Source organism: Papio anubis, chromosome 3 (assembly GCF_008728515.1).
Source record: "Papio anubis isolate 15944 chromosome 3, Panubis1.0, whole genome shotgun sequence".
Lineage (NCBI taxonomy): Eukaryota > Metazoa > Chordata > Mammalia > Primates > Cercopithecidae > Papio > Papio anubis.
Genome location: NC_044978.1, coordinates 7,135,018 through 7,157,428, shown reverse-complemented (window position 1 = coordinate 7,157,428; position 22,411 = coordinate 7,135,018). Strand labels below are relative to the sequence as shown.

At 39.3% G+C, this 22,411-nt stretch overlaps 1 protein-coding gene across 10 annotated transcripts in view; it reads left to right on the top strand.

Moving 5' to 3' along the window:
* TENM3 (teneurin transmembrane protein 3) overlaps positions 1–22,411 on the top strand; it is a 1,346,134-nt gene that overhangs the window by 1,169,752 nt on the left and 153,971 nt on the right. For all 10 annotated transcript variants that reach the window (XM_009207910.4, XM_009207907.4, XM_009207902.4 and 7 more), the window contains one exon: positions 8,328–8,566. In XM_009207910.4, the coding sequence (XP_009206174.2) occupies positions 8,328–8,566 (239 nt within the window). The remainder of the gene's footprint in view (positions 1–8,327; positions 8,567–22,411) is intronic.

The window sequence follows — 22,411 nt, the reverse complement described above, 5'->3', positions numbered from 1 at the left end:
GTGAGAAGCATATTCCCAAAGCTATATGACTTGGCAGAGTCACAGGATGGGGAGAGACTAATGACACACAAAAATGTGTGCTTTATAGAGAATTAGGTGGTGATAATTTCCTTGTGCGGAAAGTCAGTGTCTGTTCTCCATATAGCTGAATTTCAGTATTCCGTTCCTTCGTTAAATATTTGTAGAGTTCTAAACATAAAGTAACCATTGTGTTGGACCTTGAAAACGGGTAAAAAGAAGTCCTTGGGCTTAAAGACACATTAATCACAATATACGCTTTGGCAGTGTTTCATACAGTGCAGTGAAAGAGCCATTGTTGCCCTTGGAAAGAGGGTATCCTTTCTGAACCCCAAAACTAACAGAGTTCTACCACATCTGAGATCAAATATTCTCTGCTATAGAAAATATGCTGACACAGATCATAGTAATGTCTAAGAGATTTTTACGTGTCTATTTTCACGTATCTAGTTTGAGGCCTAATTTTACCTGAAGGAATCAGTCTGCACAAAGTGACACCATTTGTTTGTAAGTAGTTTCAAAATACATCAGTTTAAACAATCTTTACTAATTCATTCTTTACTTACATACTAGAAAGTGATCTGAAAATACTGAAGTCTGGTGATTTTATTTTTTGATTGATTGACTGATTTTTGAGACAGGGTCTTGCTCTGTTGCCCAGGCTGCAGTATAGTGGAGCAATCACAGCTCACTGCAGCCTCAAACTTCTGGGCTTAAGCATTCCTCCTGCCTCAGCCTCCTGAGTAGCTGGGGCTACAGGTGCATGGCACCATGCTAGGCTGATTTTTTAAGAAAATTTTATCATGCCTGTAATCCCAGCACTCTGGGAGGCTAAGGCGGGTGGATCACCTGAGGTCAGGAGATCGAGACCATCCTGGCTTAACAAGGTGAAACCCTATCTCTACTAAAAACACAAAAAACTAGCCGGGCGCTGTGGCGGGCGCCTCTAGTCCCAGCTACTCGGGAGGCTGAGGCAGGAGAATGGCCAAACCTGGAAGGCGGAGTTTGCAGTGAGCCGAGATTGCACCACTGCACTCCAGCCTGGGTGACAGAGCGAGACTCCACCTAAAAATAAATAAATAAATAAATAAATAAATACATTTAGTAGAGATGAGGTCTCACTGTATTGCCCAGGCTGGTCTTGAACTCCTAAGCTCAAGCAGTCCTCCTGCCTCATTGTTTTAAAATATAGTGCACAGGTGATTTGACTTCTCTTCCCTTGTTTTGTAACATTTCTGTATTTATTATGCACGTACATCATCAAGGCCCCAGTGTGATATACACAATCAGATTTAAATCTCAAAAGCACCTCTCCTTTGTGACTAATCTGAGTATAGTACAGGCCCCAGTCTGAGGAGGGGTACTTCTGAGATTGAAAGTCAGTGGCTGGCCAGGCATGGTGGTTCATGCCTATAATCCCAGCACTTTGGGATGCTAAGGCAGGAAGATTGCTTGAGGGTAGGAGATTGAGATCAGTCTGGACAACATAGGGAGACCCCCATCTGTACAAAAATAAAAATAAAAATATTAGCCGGACGTGGTGGTGCACATGCTGTAGTCCAAGCTACTCAGGAGGCTGAGGAAGGAGGATTACTTGGGGCTGGGAGGTCAAGGCTCCAGTGAGCTGTCTTCACACCACTGTGCTCCAGCCTGAGTAGCTGGAGTAATGTTAGAACAAATAACAAAATATACAGTCACAAAGATGTAATTTTAGAATATTACATCTTTGTTTTGAACAATATCTCAAAGTTGCATTTTCCTCTAAGAAAAATAATAATTGCGGCTGGGCATGGTGGCTCACACCTGTAATCCCAGCACTTTGGGAGGCCAAGGCGGGCAGATCACCTAGGTCAGGAGTTCAAGACCAGCCTGGCCAACATGGTGAAACCCCGTCTTTACTAAAAATACAGAAATTACCTGGCATGGTGGCACATGCCTTTAATCCCAGCTACTCAGGAGGCTGAGGCTGGAAAATTGCTTGAACCCATGAGGCGGAGATTGCACTGAGCTGAGATCACACCACTTCACTCCAGCCTGGGTGACAAGAGTGAAACTCTATCGCAAAAATAAGAAAAATAATAATTTCATAGCAACTCAAGCCCTTGCCAAGATTGGTGATCTCATAATCTATTGATGTCTCAAATTTTGGAAATTTAAACAGAGCTGTCTGATTTGAAATCAACATCTCTCAAACTTACTGTCTCTCACATAGTGGATATTCACATGTTTTTAGTGTTGAGGCTAAGTTCATAATCTTGAGAGTCCCACAGGCTCAGATTCAAATCCTGTCTCCCATGGAGAAACAATGTACTTTCAATAAAGCTAAAACACGTATCCCAGGCTTGCTTTTTGGTTTTTATAATTTCCAGCCTTATTTATTGCTATTTTATATATTTTATGATTTCATTCCTTTATTAGCTGTGACCTCTTGGCCAAGGTACTTAACTTTTTGAGGCTCACTTTTCCTCATCTGCATAGTAGTCACCATTTTACTTATGTTACACATATTTATTGAACACCTATAACATGCCAAGAACTTTTTAAGTCTTGTTAATGCAGAGGTGAATAGGACTTCATAGAGTTTACATTCTAATGGGAGAAGACAAATGATAGATTTGTGGAGTGAGTATATCATTCTTGTCCATCAGTATAGCACGTTAGAAATACAACTTTTAAAAATATTTATGTTTTTTATTTTTATGTTTTGAGACAGAGGTTTTTTTTGTTTGTTTGTTTGTTTGTTTGTTTGTTTGTTTTTTGAGACAGAGTCTTGCTCTGTCACCCAGGCTGGAGTGTAGTGGCACGATCTTGGCTCACTGCAAGCTCCACCTCCCGGGTTCCCGCCATTCTCCTGCCTCAGCCTCCCTGGTAGCTGGGACTACAGGCGCCCCCCACCACACCTGGCTAATTTTTTGTATTTTTAATAGAGACGGGGTTTCACCGTGTTAGCCAGGATGGTCTACATCTCCTGACCTCATGATCCACCCGCCCGGGCCCTCCAAAGTGCTGGGATTACAGGCATGAGCCGCTGCACCTGGCCCTATTTCCTGAGACAGATTCTTACTCTGTTGCCAGGCTGGAATGTAGTGGCGTGGTCTCAGCTCACCGCAACCTCCATCTCCTGGGTTCAAGTGATTCTCCTGCCCCAGCCTCCCTAGTAGCTGGAATTACAGGTGCCCGCCATCATATCCAGCTAATTTTTTTGTAGTTTGTTTGTTTGTTTGTGTTTTAGTAGAGACAGGGTTTCACTGTGTTGGTCTGGCTGGTCTCGAACTCCTGACCTCGTGATCCGCCCGTCTCGGCCTTTCAAAGTGCTGGGATTACAGGTGTGAGCCACTGCACCGGCCCGTTTATGTTTCATTTTAGGTCTCATTCCTAGAATCTTCTCTTCAGGCAGTTTGGGTCCCTCCCTCCCCTACCCCAGCTGTTCCATGGTACTCTGAGCACAGCAGGGAGCTTCTGGTGTTAGACTCTCCACTAAGACGTCGAGTTTTCATGCTGTCTGTCTATCTGTTTCTAATCCTCCTGATATTACAGGGGTCACCTTCGTTCCTATCCGCGAGGCCCCTGCTTGTCCAGTGGCACACTCTGCCGTCTCTTTGCTACTCTTGCAGCCATAGAAGTAGTTCCGCTTCTTAGAAATTATGCTCAGGCACAGGAATCGGCGAGGCTCCCTGACTGCATCACCTGGATGCTTCATGCGTTTATTTCCCTTTGAGATCCTGTTATCGCCTCCGTTCTCTGTCTGAGATGTAAGGCACAGATTTTCTCTGCTCTTAGGCCTCTTGGATTTACACTGTAATCTCTGCTTCTCCAGGACTCACGCAGGGAGGCCAGGAGCGGGGCCTTTATCCCTGGGACACGGTACATCTTCAGCCAGTCTTCTCTTTCTCTCTTCCTAGCCCTTAATAAAATGAAATATTTTTCTCTAGTCTCAGGGGAATCTTTATTTTCTAAATTCGGTTTATTCCTGACATGTTGGGTACATCACAAAGCCTCCCCATTCCCACTTTCCCCCAGAGGGTTTTCATGGGACCAAAGACTGAGGTAAGGGGCTCCGTCGTTGGCCATGGGCCTGCAAACCTGTCACTACGGGAGTGTTGCGTGGTTCTGTACACACAACTTTGCCAGGTAGCTCTCTCTGCTGCTCTCTTCCCTCGAGCATGGCATGGAAGCAGCAGGAAGAGCCTCAGACTTTTTGGAGTCTCGTCGCTTCCCCAGGACGCCACCCACGAGGCAGAATTCAGGCTTCTCTTCCTGGGCCCTGTTGCTCCTCTGCTGTCACCAGCTCCCCTCAGGTTCTGCACCTGCCCCCAGCGTGGACATATTCTCCTTTCTGGAGGGAAGCCCTTTCTCCCCTCACACCATTTTCCTCCCCAGTCCACTCTCTTTCACTCAGCCATCTGGGCTTTAGAAAACCGGTAAGAGACTTAAGCTATTTCTTCCTTCATCTTACTTCATTTCTTCTGGAGGCAGTGAAATAAAACTAGAACAAGAAGATTGAGGCAGAGAAAACAGAGAAAGGGAAAAAAGTCAGGAGGAAAAAACATACTTTCAATAGTACTTCAGAAACTTGATTTACCACACAAATAAATAATGGGATAACTGATTGTAATAAGCACTTTGAAGAAAATTAACATGGTAATACTGTGAAGAGTAGAGGGAACAGGGCTTTGGATTGGATGGTCAGGTAGTAACATCTGAGCTGAGACTTGGAGGATGAAGGCTGAAAATACAAATAATCATTTTATTCTTCACTGCATTATGGTGAAAATTGTAGTGAAACAACAATACGGTGCTTAGTAGGTACTCAGGAAATGGCAGTTACCATTATTAATGAAGTCGACAGAATGGACACCTATCACCTCCATCGGTGATACCAGGAGGGGGCAACCCAAACTGAGCGAATGCCAAAGCCCACATAGCCCCAGCCACTGGGCTGTGGACCAGTACCGATCCGTGGCCTGCTAGGAACTGGGCCACATGGCAGGAGGTGAGTGGCAGTCGGAGGAGGGAGCATTACTGCCTAAGCTCCGCCTCCTGGCAGATCAGTGACAGCATTAGATTCTCATAGGAGCACGAACCCTATTGTGAACTGCACATGCGAGGGATCTAGGTTGTGTGGGAATCTAATGCTTGATGATCTGAGGTGGAACAGTTTCACCCCGAAAACATCCTCTCCACCCCCCATTCCTGGTCCAGGGAAAAATTGTCTTCCACGAAACTGGTCACTGGTGCCAAAAAGGTTGGGGACCGCTGCAGTAAAGTAAGCAAATTGTCCCACAGTCACAGGAAACGTCAGTCCTTTTCCTATGCTTGGCAAAAATGATCCTTTGGCCCTGTGAAATGCATGCGCCAGTGTCTGCCAGGACTTTGTAGGGTGGAACTTCCAGAAGATAATAACAGGATCCCTGTCCAATTACATGGATCTGTCCAAGCTTCACAAGAGGCATGCTTTGCACCCTTTAGTCTGCCTTTTAAATCCTCTCAGTGGCGTTGAGGGAATAGGCTGTTTCTATGGGCTGCTGAGCCTCCTGCTCACTCTTCATGTATAATCCTGAAAAGAGTGAGAATCTAGATCCGGGCCAACATGACTCATAGGCCAGGTCCAGCCCTGTTACTTGTTTTTGTACTGCTTGTGAGCAGAGAATGGTTTTCACATCTTTAAATAATTGACAACATGAAAAGCAAAGAGGATTTCATGACATGGGAAAATTCTATAAAGTTAAAATTTCAATGTCTACAAAAAACTGTTACTGGAACAGAGCCAGAGTTAAACATGTATGCATCATCTATGGCGGCTTTCACGATATAACAGTAGAGTTCAGTGATATCTCTGGAAAAGCCTAAAATAGTTACTCTGTGTCCTTTACAGCAAAAGTTTGCTGATGCCTGATCTAAATGACATAGTCCATCTTCTTATCCAGACTACATGCCAGTGTGTGGAATCGCCAGTATCAAATTTGTAAACCAGGGAATTCATTTTGTACACATTCGTTTTGATGATGTTACGTTTTGAATTGGCATTTAAAATCTTCAAATTATACTTATTTGTCTTTTGAATAGAGACTGTGATATGTGATTTTGAGCAAAATAATACATAGCTAATGCTTTTAGAGCACTTACCTTGTGCTAGATACTAATGTAAACACTTTATATATGCATTATTTCGTTTAATCCTTGGAAAATGCCTGTAAATTGTATTACTGTTATTATGCCCTTTTTACAGATGATAAAACCAAGACACAAAATTTGAGTAACTTACCCAAAATCATGCAGCTATTTATAGGTGAAGAGTCTGGATTTGAACTCACACAGTGTCATTTCAGAGCGCTGAATAACTGTGCTGAATATGAATATGGTAGGAGGTACTAATGCTGCCTCCAACATAGCACTTAATTCAGGCTATAAACTTTTAAATTAGCTTTTTAAAGTAGTTCGGTGGGGAAATGGGCTCATAATACAGTCGCTAGTATAATTTGTACAAGTGACAACTCATCATTTGTGTCTGTTCTAATTTTGTGGTTGACAAAGCATTTTTTAGAGACATTAGCTGTTTTGCAACCCTGTTAAAATAAGTAAGTCACTAGTGCCATTTTTTTACAGGTCGAGAAAAAAAACTGAGGCTTCCTAGGACCAGATGACTAGGAAATGATAGACCAGGGACTGATTTTCAATCCAGAATTCTTTCCACTCTACTGGCCTGTATTAGGCCAACGTTCATGACTTTTACCACATCTGTAGACTGGCTTCACTATTTTTCACTTAATAATTTTCTGGAGATTGATTCTTTGTAACTTTTAAATACCTATTCAGCCTCTTCTAAGTAATAATATACATAAAATAAATGAGTGTGATCCTTTTTTATTAATGAGATACTTATATAACACATTCCAAGCACTTTACTTTAAATATTAAGTTATTTAAGTTTCATAATAACCCTGTGAGGTAGATACTATTACCATCCCCATTTTATAGATTAAGGAACCAAAACTGACTTTCATTAACTCATCAGGGACACTTACCTACTAAGTGGTTAAGTGGAATTTAAACCTTGGCAGTCTGGTTTCCCAGTTCTGTCCTGTTAACCCCTTAATTTGTTTGATATATTCAGCATTTCTCCAGTATACGATAAGTACATGAGGATTAAAATTAAAGGTACTTAGCTCTGTCTTATCTAAAATGACCTTCCATAAAGACTGTACCATCTCAGGTTGAAAGACCTGTGTACAATCTGAATATGAAAGAGAGCACAGTCTGTTGACTTCATGGGATGTGCTAGGAACATCGTGGTAAGTGTCGGGATACTCACTGAATATAATGTAAGTTACCAGCATAATATTAAATGTAAACCATAAAACAAATGGTGCTTTTGTAAAATTTGGAGACCTCTATTGTTAATAGGAATCTTAAAATTAGTTACCTTTCCTGAAGAATTCCATTTACAGTGCTCTTGTTATGTGACCACACAATTTCCGCTTAAACATTGTCAAGGAAGAGAGCATATAACTTTTAGAGGCAGGTTGCTCTCTGTTGTATGGCTCGTGGTTAGGGAACATTTCTATATTTGATCCAAAATCTGCTTCACTGACCCCTTCATTTATTTAGGTTTGGTATTAGAAGGTGTTCCATGATTCCTTCCCTCTCCCTACCCCCAGCAGGTTCACATTCCTGATTATGTTTGACATAAGCTGTCAATAAAATAGTTTGAATTGTTTGAGAGCTGACCAACTGCATATAGCCAAACTTGGTTTTATAGTACTTATTAGCAGAGAAGCAGGCCAAGATGACAGTGTTTCCATGGACGTCCAGAAAATAAATCAGTGTGCAGAAGATCAGCGTGATCATGCATACTCATGTTTATATAAGTGTGTAGTCTCATGAGTAGTAAATGCCCATGTAGCTACAAAGCAACAAGACTGGGTTTCTTTTGCTAACTGAAAATGCTCTTAGGGTAATTCATCATGGGACATTCCAAAATGGTTTTGTTCAGGAAATAGTGTGATTAGAAAGTCTTTAGAGTCTCTCGAGATGTCTACTTGAAGGGACAGTGATCATTTATGTGTATAAATCCTGCTGTCTACATTAAAAATCAGTCTCTTTCGTGAGAGTCATTTTTATGAGTTAGATTCTTTGGTTAAAACATTTCCTTGATTTTTAATGCTTTAGGTTATATAGGATAAATTCTTTAAAAAAAAAAAAAAGGAGAGAGAGAGCAAAAGAGACAGAAGAGCTAAATGCATCGCTGTCTCTTGTCTCTCATATTGCAGCATATTTGTATCTTATAATGATATTCTCCTTTTCCACAGGCATTTCCTATTCAAAACAGGAACAGGGACAACGCCACTGTTCAGTACTGCAACCCCAGGATACACAATGGCATCTGGCTCTGTTTATTCACCGCCTACTCGGCCACTACCTAGAAACACTCTATCAAGAAGTGCTTTTAAATTCAAGAAGTCTTCAAAGTACTGTAGCTGGAAATGCACTGCACTGTGTGCCGTAGGGGTCTCGGTGCTCCTGGCAATACTCCTGTCTTATTTTATAGGTAAGAACAAGTTCTTAGAATTACTTTGTCTGTAAATCAGGGTGTTACATTGTTTTATTACTTGTATTTATTCATTTGGTCTAGAAGCATACTATGAGGTTATATTTGGTGGAGGTGAGTTTGGTAATAATATATCATAAATCATAGAGTATTTTCAGTAATTTTCAGCAAATTTAGATACATAGAAAAGCAGGTTTTGTGGGTAGTTCATGTCCGTAAACAGTGAGGTATATTCTTGGACAAAAACTATAGGGTACATTTGTGTTTGACTTATCCCTTGTGAAACATGGATAGCTCTGTGGCATTTCATGTGCACAAAATAATTCATGTGCTTGCAGTAATGAACCCTGTGCAGGATTTCCTTCGATGCGTACTCAATAGGGAGCTCTCCACTGCTTGTGATATTACAAGTCTCTCAGCTCACTCAGCCATCTAAATGTAAAACTCATCACTCAGGGCCATCATCTTGCACTCAGGAACGCTCTCCAGAGAACTGGGCGTCCATAAAGCAATGAAGGGATTATATACTCATTCATATATGTGGATTTTTCTTCTCTTCTGATGTAGTATTGATCATGTTTTTCATTTGATAGTAACCCAAATAATGGAAGCTACTAATAGAAATTGTAAATATTGCTTTTATTTAACCATTTCTTAACATATTTGAGCATTCAAACTACTGGAAATTGCTTTCTAAAATGCCAGAAATGACCACATTGTATTTTGATCTTCTTCTAAGTGTAGGGAAAGGCCTACCGCATTGAAATGCTAATGGTGTCCACTGAGATAAATCACAGGCTTTGTGGTTTATCCACCAGGAACAATAGCCAGTGATGCATCCTCAAGTTTACAAAGCAATTTGTGATGCCCCATGAAATTCTATAACTGAATAAGAGTATTGCAGAGCTGAATGTAGAATACTATGATGCTTTTGCAGTGGACCAGTATCTTCCACTGGCTACAGTACTCCTATGATATAATTAGGCACTTTGGAAAGTGAAATAACCGTTTTGAGTCAGTGTTTAATGGGAAAACAGAATTGTAGAGCATGAGAGAACTTCAGAGACAGTTGAGTCAGGGATGGCAACTACGTGACATGTTATGCAGTAATTTTTCCAATTCTTTGACCATGGAAGACATCGTTAATGACTCACAGCACTTTCTCTCCTTAACCCGATTACATGCTGCTTGTCTTCATCTGAGTGCTTCATTCAGTACCTCTGACCGCCTCTACCAACCAGTCAGAGGTCAAAGCAAGATGAAACCTTTCTGTTACCTTTCTGGCATGTTTTAATCTAAGTTCACTTTCTCCTTATAAAGATGGTCAACCAGATACTGAAGGGGTTATCACTTGACCAGGATCACACCCTAGTGAGACAATACTGCTGTTGTTTCATAACACGGAAGGTGAATGAGTAATTTCACAACAAAAATCAATATTCCAGAGACAGATTTCTAGTATTTGGTTAGAAAATGTATCAGCCATCAAGAGATTCTATTCTAGTTAGCTGTATATATTATTTGTGCCTGTCAGAAGTGTGCTGCGAAAGAATTTTAAATGGTTCTGAAATGGACCGGTCATAAATGGGAGGTAGTAAATTAAGAATATGTATTTGAGCTGAACAAGGAGACCACATGGGCACAGGGAAGGGAACAACACACACCGGGGCCTGTCATGGGGTGGGATGGGAGGAGGGAGAGCATTAGTTAAAAGCAGCTAATGCACACTGGGCTTTATACCTAGGCGATGGGTTGATAGGTACAGCAAAACCACCATGGCACACATTTACCTGTGTAGCAAACCTGCACATCCTGCACATGTACCCTGCAACTTAAAAATAAAAAAGAATATGTGCTTGTTGCAGATTTTTTTTTTACTGTGGTGCATACCAGGTAGATAAATATGCAGGGCTGGAATTCGGTGTCAGGTTGACTGGTCAGGCATCCTTTCTGATTGATAAGTGTCTGTGTGCTTCCGGTTGTTAAATATTTTGAATATCAATTCTAATGCCATTTAATTTTATTTTCATGGTGTGACTAGCAGGAAAAAATAGCATTTTAATGTGAGATCAGTCGCTGTTACCTGTGAGACTTCTACTCTTTTTAAGGATCCATTAGTGAATATAACTATCAGACTTCTAAGTAAAAACTCAAAATTTTTCTTTTTTTTCATATTGCCTGGTTTTACTTTTTAGTCATTAGCAATCTGCTTTATTCCTACTAGTACCATGGTCATAAACTCTTCCCTTCGCTTTTATTTTTCCCCACATGGCAACACGCAAATTATCTAGTTACTATACTCATGTAGGCTTTTCAGTTCAACAGATATTTATTGAACATTTGTTTTGATCTAGTTATTGTGCTAGGAATTAAGAAGATACAATCCCAGTGTTATCTAGCAAACATTTACTTTTATCTTCAAAGAATTTTCTCATACTTTTATCACTTTAACGAAGCACATGTATGCTTCAGATTTTCATTGGTCTTCCTACATTTAAAGGACTAACACAATGATTTTATTTTTAATCAGGTGAAAAACTTTCATTCCCTCATCAATTCACATGATAAATCTTTTTTGATTCAAGATGTTGCCTTTACCCTTGAAAAAAAGAACAGGACACTTCTCTCAGGGAAGGTTGTCCTTTTCTATTAAGTGTGCATGTAAAGCAGAGAGGGAGAAAAGAGACACTTGCCCATCCAGCCAGATCAGTCTGATAAACCCCAGAATCAATGGGGAAGACCAATGTCATCATGAGATTGACCTTGCAACCTTTAACAGAAACGCAGCCATCCTTAAGCTTTTTTTTCCATTCCCTTAGAATCCCTTCTCTTATATTGACTGTTAATATAAAGTAAAAGCCTAAGACATTAAAAAAAAAGCTTGAGGAATTATTTCTTAGAATATTTGTTCTTACTTTCCAGTAAGATAATGAGAACTTACGACATGTAGATTTAACATGCCTCCCCTCTAAGGTGAGTTATCTCAGGATAGACAAGGTGAACAGCTTCTGAAAGAAAGGCAAGGAGGGAGGAAGGGAGGTGGACAGGTTTTGTTGTTTGTTTTTTCTGTTTCTTCAGAATTTCAGAGAGTAAAGAAAGACCTTAAAAAGTGAAAACTAATTGTAATCCCACAGTGCATGCTGTCAACTTTTTGGTGTATATCCTTCCAGATATTTTCCCATGTACATATACAGCTAGAGGTCCATATTTTTAAATGCATTTTATACTAGGCTTTTCTCATATATCATTCATTATACATCATCTATATAATTTTATTTAGTGGCTATTCTTAAATAACTAGTTCCCCTAAATACAGTGACTTATTTTCTTATGCCTGTGTCTGTGTATGTTGGCATGTGCATATATGCTCATTTGATCCAGTTTTTTATTGGGATAAATTCTTTGAAGGATATTTGCTGTACCAAAGAGTAGGCATGTTTTAAATTTTGAAAACCATGGCAACTGTCAGTTTGTGTAACCACCAATGCTAGTCATTACCTCTATTTATCTATCTGTCCTTTATTATGCATATTTTTAACTTTTGCCAATCTCTTAGGTTAAAACATTGTTATTTGGATTTATTACTAGTAGCGCTGAATATCTTCTCATACATTTATTGGCCATTTGTATTTCTCCTTTTGTGTGTGAATAGCCTCCACTTTTCTATTGGGGCTATTCTCCTTTCTTTTTGATTTAAAAAGTCTGTTTTCAATTAAGGATATGAATTTTTTGTCCCATGTTATATACTTTTCCAATTTATTATTAACTCTGATCATAGTCATGTTTTACCGTATTTCGTACAGAAGTTGTAAAGTCATCGCATGTATTTTTTTCCTTTATATTTCTGGCTTTCAAGACATACCTGTAAAGTCCTTATTTAATCTAAGTATTAGTTTGTATTTATTTTTTGTATTTTTATTTTTTTGAGACCAGTTCTCACTCTTTATTTCTTTAAATTTCTGGTTTTCATGCCATACCTATAAAGTCCTTATCTAAGTATTAGTTTTTATTTATTTTTTATATTTTTATTTTTTCAAAGACAGGATCTCACTCTGTCTCACAGGCTGGAGTGCGATGACGCAGTCACGGCTCACTGCAGCCTTTGCCTCCTGGGCTCAAGTGATCCTCCCATCTCAGCCTCCCTAGTAGCTGGGACCACAGGCACACACCACCATGCCCAGCTAATTTTTTTTTATTTTTTTTAGAGACAGGATCTCCCTATGTTTCCCAGATTGGTCTCGAACTCCTAGGATCAAGCTATCCTCTTGCCTCAGCCTCCCAAAGTGCCGAGATGACAGGAATGGGCCACCACTCTGCCCAGCCCGCTATTTTTTAAAATGTACTTCAGTTTACTCTGATACTTAATGGTTTTTCAGTAGCTATTTTTAGGTTAACATTTTCCTGGCCACTCTGACACATGTCAGAGGTCCACATTAGCTCTTCATTCTAGAAGCTCATAGTCAAGTGATAAGGACATGCATAAAAACTCTCGTTTAACCCCATACATGCTTTCATACCAGCTTGATGAGCAAAAAGAGAAGACAGATGATACCTACGTTTCGCTGAAGATTTGGGGGAAAGGCTTGATCTAGCACCTGATGCCTGAACTGGAGCTTTGTTCACCTCATGCCAATGGCTAGTGAGGAAATGACCTTGAGATGAGGTCATCTGAGGAACGGCAAGGAAGAAACGCGAAACATCTGCCATGGTGCATGTGCAGTGCTTACCGTGCCAGGCGTTGTTCTAGAAACTGTATGAATTACCTCATTTAATTTCCACAACAACCTTAGGAGGTTTCTTCTTTTAACAAACAGGGAATCTGTGGCTTAAAGAGATGGCTCTCCTGAAGGCACACATACGAGGACTCTTACACTATACTGTCTCCTGTGAGGTTTTTTAAGAAGTAAAAATAGAGAAGAAATTGAAGAGATTTAAGCATAGAAGTGAAAAGGAATCATTTTACGTTTTTGAAAGATTGCTTCAGTGGCCTTCCAGAACACGTAATACAATGAAAGGAGGTCCAGACTTGTGCTTTCCAAGCATTCCTGTGCCTGGGAATCGCCTGGGGACCTTGCGAAAATGCATATTCGGATTTAGCAGATCCAAAGTGAGCACTGAGATTCGTTTTTCCAGCAGGCTCTCATGGGATGCTGCTGTGCTTTTCAGACCACACTGTGAGTAGCACAGGTCTAGGAAATGCTGTCACATGTCCCATTTCATGACGGAAATGTTCTGTTTCCACACTGTCCAATGTAGTAGCCACTAGACAGGAGTGGCTGTTGAGCACTTGAAATGTAGCTACTAAGTTGAAGATACTGAAGTTTAAATTGTACTATTTTTCATTAAACTCAAACAGCGACATGGGGCTAGGAACTATCATTTGGATAGTGCAAGTCTAGACAAACTGTTAGAAAACTAGCCATAACTGGGAGATCATGAGGCCCTCGTGGGATAGAGGAACAAGCAGAATTGAGAAAGCTGAGCTGATTCATGATAGAATAAATGTGACGTGCTTTCGCATATCTCAGTTTTTAACAATCAAATGTACATATGGTAAACTTCCTTGCAGCGGAGTCGTGTTATGATTTTCTTTGGATTACTGAGCCTCCAGTTAACATCCTTCGCTAATCCATTAACCTCTGAGTGGCTGTGCCTTTACACAACAGAAATTCTACTGATTTCTAACCACAAATGTTAAGTTCAGTGATTATACTTAGTGATACAGACCTACCCAAAGAAGTACCTGTTGTGCTTCTCTGGACCCTTATATACTCATTCTTCTTTTTTTGGCTCTGAAATTTAAAAAAAAAAAAAAAAAAGATGAGCAATAACCACCAGTTGTTCACCAAGAATGGCAAAAATGAGAAGCGTCTATGTTCCGCTTCTGTTCGCAGTTATACAGTGGGTAGGAGTCTTGGTATTGTTCTTTGCTTACAGAAAGCTCTTTTTTCTGTGTATGTCAATGTCATACACATAGAAAAATGGCCAGAAATCCCTCATGAAGCATAAACATTATTAAAGCATTACTACATGCAAATCATAATAAATGGTTGGGATGATGCCAATTAAACTGCAAAAAAAGCCACTCACATCAGACTTCAAATAACACCATTATAGACCTTTAATTTCTCGAGCATTTCTCTGCACTGCTAGGCAGAGTCAGAGAATTTCTCCATGTACAGTAGCACTAAAGGTATTTGCACATGAACTTTAAGGAACACTAGAGAAAAAAATATTATCAGACTATATTATGGTGGTATATTTTCTCAATTACCTTGCCCTTTTGGCCAGGTTTTTCCTAACCAGTAATTCATTTGACAACAGAGTGTTTTAAATCACAGTTTTATTGAGACCCAGCGCACATACCGTGTGGTTTATCCATTTAAATATACAGTCCGATGGTGTTTAGTGTTACATGTCCACAGAATTTTGCAGCTATCATCACAGAACATTTCTCTCACCTCCAAAAAGAAACCCTGCATCCTTTAATAGTTACTCCCTATTACCTCCCAACACCCTAATACCCAATGGTTTTTTTTTATCCTCACAAAAATTTTTCCATAAAAATCTGAAATTTTTAAGGGACTGTTTTGTTCACTGATTGCCCCATGAAAACAAATAGCTCAGCTTTGTTTTTTCTTACGAGCTCCTGACAAGTATAGCAAACCAGAGAACTACTCCCATTTTTACTGCTCCTTTCATTTAAAAAATACATATGTAGTTATTTATTTCCTTTGAACAGCTGCTACCAACTGATTTCTAAAATACATGTTGTCATATGCCTGCTCAAAAGGCTGTTGAACGACATAAGCATTCCCTAGATCTGGCAACACATAACCTGTCGAATCCAGGTTCATTGCAGTTATGATTCCTTAGCGGTTATCTGTCCTACTTCTGGGCCTGTTTGCATTTTATGAACATTTTTACCTCTCTGTGTACTTTGAAATTGATGATGGTAGTAGCTATATAGATGCAACTCAGGGTCAGAAGGGAAAATATGCCAACCCTTTATGCTTCATGAAGAATCAACCATTTAACTCTATATGGCAAAATAAAATGTGTCTGACGTTCTTTTTTCTTTTTGGACGTGTCTTTGTAATAAAAGTGCTGTTTTATAATGTTCTAGAGCACAGCTGAGCAATGAATTACATACCATTTTTCACTACAGCTTCTTCCCTTCACTCGGAGTTGCATTATATTCAGAAAATGCATTTTTGTCTGAGATGGTATGGAAGCATTTTAATACCAACATGATTTCATCACATTGTAGGAAAAATGTGTTGCCTATATTTTAGAGGATGGAAAATTGTAAGACTAAAAATTTAGAGTCAGTTTTTCAATATTTTATTTTGTTCTTGAATCCTTAAGGACATATTTAAGCCTGATTCAATGGTGACTAAAGACTCAGAGTAAAAGAATTTACCAGTATAGAAAGTAAGCTCCTCCTCTCCCTACGAATATAATTTATTTTACTCTTAGTTTGATATGAGGTCAGCTAAGTAAATAACATATGACAATAATACACTTGGCTGGGCACGGTGGCTCATACCTGTAATCCCAGCACTTTGGGAGGAGGCCAGGAGTTCAAGACCAGCCTGGCAAAACCCCATCTCTACTAAAAATACAAAAAGTTAGCCAAGCATGGTGGCACGCACCTGTAGTCCTAGCTACTCAGGAGGCCGAGGCAGGAGAATCGCTTGAACCCGGGAGGCGGAGGTTGCAGCGAGCAGAGATTGCGCCACTGCACTCCAGCCTGGGCAACAGAGTGAGACTGTCTCAAAAAAAGAAAAGAAAAGAATGCACTTAAAACAGATTGTGTTTACCATTTAAATATAGGGATCTCTCTGACTTGAAAAATATTCAAAGACAGAACAATAAGAAATACCTTTAAAGTCAGCTTACCTCCGGTTTATGCTAGATATAAATATCTTATTCATGAAATATAGTGAAGTTTTCTCTGTTTTAAACTATCATATTTGCAAAATGTAGCAACATCTCCTAACGACAAGTGGAAAGCATAATACAATATTTACCACTTCACTGCTACGTTGCATAAATATTTAATTGGTGTTGCATATGTCATTTGCTTTTACATTAGTGGTGCTAACAGCAGCATGTTCAGAGAGAAATGCCTGTGTAGAGAGGAGTGAAAGAAAAGTAAATGGCATACACAAAAGGTTAAAAAAAACTTGACAAATTACTAGGAATTTTAGAAGTGAATTCAGCACAAAACCTTTAAGTTTCATTGAATCTGTATCAAACAAAGGTCTCATCCTAGAATATAACAGATCAAATAAAATCTAAATTTGTATAGAGTTTATTGTTCCCACATTGTCTTAGAATGTCTGCAGACTGCTCACTTTGTCCCTTTTCCTTAAAAATAAGATTCCAAAGCCACACGTGGTGGCACGCACCTGTAGTCACAGCTTTCTGGGAGGCTGAGGCAGAAGGATCACCACTTGAGCCTAGGAGTTCGAGGCTGTAATGCCTGATGATCATGCCTGTGAATGGCCACTGCACCCCAGCCTGAACGACATAGCAAGAGCATCTCTAAAAAATAAAAAATAGATTTAAAAAAATTCCAGTTTCTTCTTTAGTAACTTTAGTAATATAACACCTGTCAGAAAAGGAACTGACCATTCATTCATCCGTCATTCATTCAACATTTATTTATCAGATGACTACCATAGGTCAGACACTGTGACAGTGACAGCAGTGAAAATACATTCCTTGCCTCTTAGAGATTATATTCTTTTGTAGAATGCAAACACTGAGTAATTAATTACAGTTATAGTAACTATTTAAAAAGGAGAAATGTAGGAAACTAAGAGAGTGCATAAAAGGCAGAACTTACTGAATCTGAGCATTCAAGAAAGATTTTCCTGCTAAGGCCTAAATAATAACTCAGAGGATGTGTTTTGGCAAATGCTGATGTAGGGACAGATTCTAAGTGTTATCACAGAAACCTAAATGTGACCCGAAAATATCAACCGTCAGGAGTATTAAAACCAACGTATTGTGATATAATAAAGAGAAAATTTATCTGTGTCTTAGGGAAAAAGGCTATTTTTTTTTAGCTTTCATTATTGACTTAGTTTACCTAGAACCCAGTGTTGCAGTCAACCTCTAGAAGTAGCAATGTCACTTTGGAAATTTGGGGAAACTAGACCTAAAATTGCCACAAGAATCCCATAGTCTCTTTCTGTTTGTTCCTTTCTCTTAATGTCAGATAACATACATGCATACTTTAAGAATTTTATTTATAAAGGATTTCCAAAAAATATTTTTAAAAACTGGTAAAGGAGGCCGGGCGCGGTGGCTCACGCCTGTGATCCCAGCATTTTGGGAGACCGAGGCAGGCAAATCACTTGAGGTCAGGAATTCGAGGCCAGCCTGACCAACATGGAGAAACCCCATCTCTACTGAAAATACAAAATTAGCCAGGCGTGATGGCTCATGCCTGTAATTCCAGCTACTCGGGAGGTTGAGACAGGAGAATCGCTTGAACCCGGGAGGCGGAGGTTGTGGTGAGCTGAGATTGCGCCACTGCACTCCAGCCTGGGCAAGGAGAGCGAGAGTCCATCTCAAAAAAAAAAAAAATACACAACAAAAAAAAGTGATAAAGGAAAAGATATGTGTGATTTCTTTCCATTCATGAGTACTCAATCTGTTTTGAAGAAATTAAAAACTTACAGATGTGTGTGTGTATCCTACATCTCCAAAGCTCTTTGGAGATAAATGTCATGTTGCCCTGTGTTTGATAACTAAGAAGGTCAGCACGTCTCATTTTCATGATTGAGTTGGGCCTAAAGAGGCAAAGAATCTTACTCGGAGGCCCTCCCGTTGTGCATCTTCCCATTTTACATTCTATACAGTGACTCGAAGAACAAGTATGTTTTTTTAGCTAGATCCACCTCTGTATAATACTAAGATATTTTCTGAGAGAAGATTTCATGTTATTAATGATAAGAACTTCCAGTCTTTCTGTTACCTGTTACATTGTGTCGTGGTGACTTACCTGGGAGGAAATTAATGCTCCTCTTCTGCTGACTGTCTGTCAACCAGCCTGGCATGACATTGGCTGGCTCTGTCCTGGGATTGTCTTATCACCCTAGTACTTTAGCCACTGGCTGATCCTTTCTGTTTTCTCCTCCACTGGGGGACCCATTCTCTTTATCACTTTCAATAAGCCTCCACCTGCCCCTGAAGGAGAGGAAGCCTTTCACATATTATCCTGCATTTCCCGGAGAGACAGAAGGATATCCAAGGCTACCTAGAAGATTACTGCATATAATATGTGGAATATGGGACTCTTGGTTTTGAGAGAAAATGATACAAGTGGTTTTGCAGATTTCAGATTTTTGCTTATTTTTACATGTATCTCCTTTTAATTATTTCTAATATCAAAGTCAATTTCATTAAACTTTGCTGTTTTTGAATATCTCTTCTAAATACTGAATTCACAAAGATGAGTAAGAAGTAATCTTTATCACAGTGATCTCACAATCTTATATGAGAAAAATATAATTTCAAATTTGTATACCACAGTACAATTTATTTTTAAAGTACTGTTAATAAGTATAGAATCTCAAAGCAGCCAGATTTGTGTTTGTATCTCACCTTTGTCACTTACTAGCTATGTACTCTAGGGTACTTAACCTTCATAAACCTGAATTTCTTCATCAATATAAACAGGTTTTGAAATAGTACAGCTATGGGGAAAATTGAATAAAGTAATGTGCCTGGCAAAATGTAAGTGCTCAGTTAATTTTAGCTCTCCTCCTTCTTCTTCTTTATAACAACCTAGTAAATTAAATACTATTATCTACACTTTTTTAAAAGAAACAGGCCCAGAAAATCAGTGACTTGTCCAGTCAGCAAATCCTTTAAAAGGAACCATAATCTAGGTCTCATTATTTTTCAGTCCAGAACTTTTCCCACGGTATCATAGGGCATTGTTTCTTCTTAGGTTTAAGAATTTATAGATAGAACATGGACTGAAGAATAAATAACAATGAAAGACAAAATGAGAAATGAATTCTATTTTGCATTCTTATTTTGTTGTATCAGATTATGTCATGAGGAAGGTCTCAGCAGATGTTAGCCATCTCTGACACTTGCCTTTCACATCTCTTTTACAAATAAAGAGTAATTTTTGACCGGGCATGGTGGCTCACACCTGTAATCCCAGCACTTTGGGAGCCTGAGGCGGGCAGATCATGAAGTCAGGAGATTGAGACCATCCTGACCAACATGGTGAAACCCCGTCTCTACTAAAATACAAAAAATTAACCAGGTGTGGTGGCATGCAGCTGTAGTCCCAGCTACTCGGGAGGCTGAGGCAGGAGAATTGCTTGAACACAGGAGGTGGAGGTTGCAGTGAGCCAGGATCACGCCACTGCACTTCAGCCTGGCAATAGAGCGAGACTCTGTCTCAAAAAAAAAAAGTAATTTTGCTGATTACTATTCATATCAAGATACACTGATTTTTTTCCCTTAAGGTAATATAGAATTTCCTTTAAAAATAAATGTATTAAAAATTTAGGTCAATCCCTTAAAAAAAGAAGTATATAAATGTAAAATGTAAAATACTTATTTACAAAATAATAACTATAGAAGGTTCACAATTATAAAGGTGATCACATTTTTACAAACACAGGAATCACTGCTGAGGGAACCAGAAGTGCTGTGGAGCTTTTCCACTGGGTTTCCCGATTTTATTCCAGATCCTTAATCTTTGTGTTAACTACATTTCTAGTTTTAACAAGCTAACTGTATGATATGGTTAGTAAGCCTATATGAGTGACATAGAATTTGTTTATAAAACCTAACTATATTGTTTCAGTCATTTCAAATCATCACAAATTTTACATTTTCCATTTTTAGGGTAATGATATTTTTAGATGCTTTTTTTTTTTTTTTACTTCTTCAAATTCTTCATGATCTTGGAAAAGAGTCACATAAAGAGAAGCATTGCATGTTTAAAATGGGAAAGTGGGCCATTTATTTTTAGGAAAGGAGACTGAGACCACCAAATACAGAAACAGGCTGGCAGTGTGAGCAAGTCTCCCAGGGATCAGAGACTGCAACTTCCTCTGTGTTTTGCTTTGAAATATATTTCAAGAAATGCGCCATAAATATTCATTAATAATGGTTAAGTTAGTAATAACTAAGGAAAACTGCTCTCTGAGCGATCCCAGATTAAAGGGGAGCAAATGGAAAGCAGACTTCATAAGAACGTTTTTCTCACCTGCCAGAGGAGTAAGATGAGATGCTTATAGGAGACTGATGTGATCTGTCCGAATAACCCTTACCTACAAGGTGCTGCAGGCATCCAGAGGCCGAGTGGGCTCCACAGCTCTCTGCTTCTCACAGCCAGCCAAACTTGATAAGGCAGGTACCCACTTCATCTTTGTTGATTGAATGATAAATAACAAATCACACGAGCTGGTTGTGCCTACATTTCTGAAGGATCATTGATTTTGTTTCAGGTTTCCTCTGGACATACACATGCACCTGTGCAAACACACACACATATACACGCACTCACAAATCAGTGTCTCTCTCAAATGTAACCCCTTGGAGGAGAACTGGACCATTACACAGGAGCTGTTTTTCTGGATTTTGCCATGTTTTAGTATACTGACATTCTTCTCAGGATCTCCATATTTCAATAGTTGGATCTTTCAATAATGGTGATTACAATGCCTTAAAATTTCAAAGAATTATAATTTTCAGTTTGTATATTTTACCATTTTTTAAAAAGCCAAAACAAGTGAAGAAATAATTTTATGCTTGAGTAAGTCAGTAGCATACATAAACATTTGTTACTTTTTTTTTTTTTTTTGAGACAGAGTCTTGCTCTGTCACCCAGACTGGAGTGCAGTGGCACCATCTCAGCTCACTGCAACCTCCGCCTCATGGGTTCAAGCGATTCTCCTGCCTTAGCCTCCTGAGAAGCTGGAATTACAGGTGTGCTGCACCACGCCTGGCTAATTTTTGTGATTGTAGCAGAGACGGGGTTTTGCTATGTTGGCCAGGCTGGTCTCAAACTCCTGACCTCAAGTGATCTGCCTGCTTCAGCCTTCCAAAGTGCTGGGATTACAGGTGTGAGCCACCGCACCTGGCCTATGTATGCAATTCTAAAGCTGTTATGGAAGAAAGGAATCCAAATGAAAGTTGAATGAGTGCTGCAAGCTTTAGAATAATGAGATAGATCTATTGGATTGCAATGGCAAAGCTGCAGGTAACTCACTAATGAATCCTCTGTTACATACATTTCACAGTAACAGCAAATTCAATATTTTGGGAAGCAGGGAATAACTCACAAATCATGTAAATGATTTCATTCTGTATTTTGAATGTTACTGAAATAAGTCCTCTTACCATGCTCTTCAGTATTGACAAGTGTTATCTGAAAAATTCTCTAGCTTGTAGATAATGGCTGACCCCATTGGGCCGCTGATCCTGATGGTTAACACTTTGTTCTTTCCATTAGATTGGAGGATCAGTCCTTCTTTTATGCAGAGAACAGACCCTTTAAACACGAGAAAACTAATGAAACATCAGGAAAACGGTCGGTTTTAGAAATTCTAACTTAATTCTCTCTGTGACAGAAGCAACAGCTTGATTTTCGTTTTGTCAGCTTCAGCATTGGCTGTCAAAGGCAGCTCTGGAATTAGCATTTCCTGAGCCACATCCATTGGTGTCTTACACTGCATCCACGTAGTTCAGAAAGAAAAAATGCAATGAAACTTAAAAGTAGAATTGTTTAATGTTATCATTTATAAAAGAATATGAGTCAAATATCCTGGCAGAAACAAACCTTCAAAGTTAAATCACTGT